General features: G+C 45.0%; 1 protein-coding gene across 1 annotated transcript; it reads right to left on the reverse strand.

Annotated features, from left to right (window-relative positions):
* Positions 1 to 1,487: 1,487 nt before the first annotated feature.
* LOC123090260 (transcription factor bHLH18) lies at positions 1,488 to 4,176 on the reverse strand. Its single transcript, XM_044511650.1, has 3 exons — positions 3,634 to 4,176; positions 3,143 to 3,532; positions 1,488 to 1,580 (listed from the first exon to the last, which is right to left on the reverse strand). The coding sequence occupies exons 1-3, from the start codon at positions 4,174 to 4,176 to the stop codon at positions 1,488 to 1,490; spliced, it is 1,026 nt and encodes a 341-aa protein (XP_044367585.1).
* Positions 4,177 to 4,881: the final 705 nt, after the last annotated feature.

The following is a 4,881-nucleotide window of genomic DNA, read 5'->3' on the forward strand; positions in this document are numbered from 1 at the left end:
AGGAGATTTCCAAGTCTTCTCTTGCTGAAGAAATAGGTTATGACTAACCATGCACACACAAAGACTTCAATCTTGCTTCAGTGAGGACCCCCCCCCCCCTCTTAATAATATGGTTGGCCCTATGACTCAAATAAATAATAAAGAAACTAGTAAACAAAAGTCTACATGACAAACTTCAATCCTTCAATATCCATTTTAAAGTTTTCAATGCTCTCACAACATTTTTAGGGGTCAACACCCACTGGTTAAACCAAATCCTCAAGGACTTCCACATGTGTATACTCACAAACACGTTAGTCCATTAACCTTTTTGTCATTAATCATGGGAAATACATGAAAGGGCACTAAATGCACTTACACATTGTCCAGCGGGTTCCTTTTTCTAGGGTTTTACCATTGGATACTTGGTTATGTGTTTTATTTCTGTCTTTTTATTGGATTGTTGACCAGTGCAATTTGCTTGGACTTTCATCGACTTGACTTTGGCTTGACCTTAATTAAAGGATAAGTTTAATGTCCATCAAAATTTGCATAGAAAGTTGTGATTTTTTGAAGGGGGTGTATCGACCTAATCTAAGATAATGACCTCTTAAGAATTTTCCTGTTTAATTTTCTACATTTGGATATCTATACAGAAGAATTACTGGAATAGAAACATTATAAATATGTAATAGCGTGTTTGCATGGAAAATAATGGTCGTGGTATCGTCTTAAAAACTATATTATAATAGAAAATTTCTTGGGCAATTACCTAATCCAAAGTGATATATTACATTGCTTCTAACATTTGGGGTGACCAAAAGTTTTGGATGGCTAGTTGCAATATTGATGCATCCAAGCCTTTTCCTCCTCCTTTTTTGGCCAATATACTTACTAATAAGGGTACACTTACTTCGCTTCATTTTTATTTTCAAAGTGGCACAAACTCAAATTCATGGTTAATAGATGATTATGGACAACAATCTGTCAAAAAAAACATCACCACGCCCTTCGAGCCCCCCTTGGCGGGCCATTATCGCAAGAGACTACACTTGTGTGAGATCTTCTATGCATGGGCTGCTACTTTACAATTTGTATGTAATCACTTGGTTTGTAAGGGCTGAAGCCATGATCTAATGACCATAACATAATGAAGTGAACCAATCAAAAAGCTCAATTCCTATTAACTTACATATAGAAAAATTGTGCCCTAAAAGGCTTGATAATGAATGACCACCATCCTGTAGATTGTTATAACTTTGCATATACACCTGCCATTTTGTAGCCTATATATAGTTCTCATGCATCCAACCATGCACAGTGAGAGACAAATCAGCCACAACCATATCAGGTTGTTGCATTCATTTTCTGAAAGGAGAAAAAACACCGACCGCTGCATCAATTAATGGTCATTGCACGCATATATGTACGTACGATCTACATGGACCTTATTTCTATATTGTATACAAAGCCGTAGTTAGGCCTTCCAGTTTCTTGTTTCTCCAGTCTTAATAATTTTTGTTGCCACTGCTATGTTGGTACAATGCAGAGTTGAGTCTTCCTACTATCTCCTCTGTGTTGACGGTAAAGCCCTCCTCCACCTGAATGCTAAAGTCAATAAATCAATGAAAATTTGAAGTCATAGCCCTAAGTGATGTGGCTGGACATGTATAGTTGATATGTATATAACATCCACAATTAGAAAATACTACTACAATGTTTTATGTTGTTGCTCTAAATGAGATTGATGCTTACCACCACACGCCCCTAGTCTGAAAAGTTCCTCTCTTTTTTACAAATGTATCCGCAAAACATCACTAAGTTTGATTGTCTAGTAAGAAATGACTAATATTTTCCCCGCAAAAAGATTACTAATATTTAAAATTTTAAATCAACAATACTACATTTACACTGAGATATATCTTAATAGTGCATAATTGTTTTTATGTTAGCCGACGTGTGCTTTTTCTCTGCGAAGTCTTCTGCATGTTCCTTAAAAACGAGGCCAAACATGGCATACACACGGAAACTACAACATAACCCGCGAGAGTAGGTGTTCCAGTACAACTGCAAGAAAGTCCCCACTAAAAGGATAAAATGCAATCACGTCCTCGGGGAACGTCTCTGCAAACCAACCGAAGCCCACTGCTGGACACCGCCATCGTTGACACAGCCATTGGAGGAAGACAGGGGCCTCCACAGTCCTAGAAACTACGAACAAACCATCGCCGCAAACGGCTCTGTGGGTCCATGAAGATGCCCGCTGTGAATGGCGAAGCACTGTTCACGCGGCGCGTCGACCGGGGTAAATCCCCATGCTTCTCAGCCCCAGCACCAGTTCCTCCATCCAAGGAAGTCGAAGGAGAATCGCTGGAGCTGCTGCCTTGGACCACCAACCACGCACTGGAGAACCAAACCTCTGGCCAGCTGCCGAGATCGCCACGAAGACGACCATCGCCGACCACAAAGTTCTTGTACAAGATCCCTCGACCACTCGTAGGCGTTGGAGGAGGCGTCGCCGAGCCGATGGAGAAGCTGGTGAACAAAAGGGAACGACGAGATCAACACCACCGTTTCGCCAATCTCGCCCACCCACACTAGATCCCGTCGCTCCAAGGAGACTTCGGGAAGATACGTCCCCCAACTCCATAATGCCACCGCGGTGGAGGAACCAGAGTTGAGGAAGATTTATTGGACACTGCTCCGACGCCACCACCTGGACGAAGCCAAACGAAAACCTAACCCTACAGCTATCTACAAACCGGGAGAGAACCGGGGTTCCCTCCCCCTCCCGCTGCCGGAGCGATGGAACATATGTTTATGCATAAATTGGTGGTCATCTTGCCATCTTAAAGAACGTGCCATGTCTAAGAAAATAGATTTTGGATAGGAGCAATTACTATTTGTTTATTAAGAAACCTAAACTCCACTACAATTAATTCTAAATGAAACAATCTCAAGTTTTTTTAGTGTTAGGAAGGTTTTGGGTTGCTATACTTAATCGTTACTTCGTCTCACTATCTGTAATACTTTGCAGGTGTGCATGTTATAGAATGGTAAGCTTTATAGATTTATGTATTTATTCGAAAAAACTAGAGTGGACAAAGAGTAGAATGCATACGTATAAAACGTACGACAGCTAGTATTACTGATGAGAACTTGCCTTTGCCATGGTGGTAATAATCACGGTGGACACCGTGAACGGCATCACATTGTTGTGGACGATGCGGAGGTGGAGCTCCTCGACCTCCGCAAGAACCCTGGCGACCAGACCCTTTCCATTTATTTCACAGTGGATCCTCACCATGACGTTGTCCTCCGAGAGCTTTGCCTCGATCTCCGGCAGCTGGCTCCCATTTGCCGGCGTCCCAGCTGCCGAGAAGAACCCCGGACATGCCTCACCGTCCGGGGCGACGAGGCACCGTGGCTTCCAGACGAGCACCACGGTCTCAACGCTCCTGTGGTTGCCGCCGGCAGCCTCCAGGTACTTGACCCTCTCTTGGAGCTCCTTCACGTATCTGGTCGCGTCGGCAAGAATCGTCCCCTTGTCCATCTGATCGATTTGGAAAATAATGTAAGCAAATCGATTAAGCATTTACTGAAGGAGTACTATGAAATGTAGAAAGAGTTGAGAGATTAGACATGTTCATAGACCTTCTTGAGGCCGGGAATGACGGCGGAGAGCTCGATGAAGCGCTGGTTGATCTTCTCCCTGCGCTTCCGCTCCGCCATGATGTGGTCTTGCGCGTACGGCGTGCTCTTTGTGGAGGCCCTCCTCGTCGGCTGTGACACGCCGGAACGAAGCGGTGCCCCGGCGGCCAGTGTGCCCCCGCCACCGCTGCTGACCGGCTGCGGCGGCAAGGCAGCGCCGAAGTCCCAGCTCATGGACAGGGCGTTGCTGGTGCCGGTGCTGCTCATGCTGCTGGGCGCGAACGGCCCGCCCGAGGTCGGGGACAACATGGACCAACTGCCTTGGTGCACAGCCGAATCGGGGGCTGGGGTGATGATTCCTCCACCGCTGCCGGTGTCGTCGCCGGAGCTCAGACTGTTCTGTGCTTCCGTCAGCTCAGAGGAATCGCGGAGCGCCTGGAGACACGGGAAGCCGGCGCTCTTCTCGCTGCTGCCGTTGGCGTCTCCTGGATCCTGCTGCTCCAGTGTGCTCACCGCCCACTGCATGAACAGGCGCGAGTCGTCCATGTCGTCCATGAGCATATACAGATCCGTACCTTGCCGCTGACCTAGCTCATGCAACATCGAGACAAATGGTAAGAGTAGTTAAGCACACGTGGCACCGCAGAACTAATCAGAACTAGTAATTGTTTTTATGTTAGAACCTGGCCTCTAATCTTGGAGTTTATAACGGAGCGTTAAGGTCCTGTCACTGTAATGTTTGCTCACGCTAGGCCCCTCTAGCCTACAAAAATGAGCCAATCATAAACAATTAACAACCGTTTGTTGGATCCTGGCATATCTTGCCTGGATCCAGTGAAAATGATATTCTACACCGCTGGAAAAGGTGCATTCATGTGGTGGGGCAGAAATACCAAATTTCCTGATGTGTATCTTGACTCTCCTATTGTCCAAATTAGGGTCATGGCAGCTGGATTAGTGGATCCACGTGTATCTTCCTTCACAAGTACCAAGTTTTTTTAAACTGGAAATTCCAAGGTTTTATATAGCTACGTATTGATGCGCTGCAGCTTTTTCTAAGCCCAAACACTAGCTAAGTGCCGGTACATATGAGCATGTACAATGATCGATAAGGTTGTCTTATCTTAAGCCTGTCACATAATTTAGATAAAAAAATAAAAATGGTGTACAATGGGTTACTCCCGCCGTTCTTTTATGTAAGGTGTATTTGTTTTTTGATAAATTTCCACAATGTAAGGTGCATTTCTTCTA

The sequence above is a fragment of the Triticum aestivum genome, chromosome 4B, assembly GCF_018294505.1.
Source record: "Triticum aestivum cultivar Chinese Spring chromosome 4B, IWGSC CS RefSeq v2.1, whole genome shotgun sequence".
Lineage (NCBI taxonomy): Eukaryota > Viridiplantae > Streptophyta > Magnoliopsida > Poales > Poaceae > Triticum > Triticum aestivum.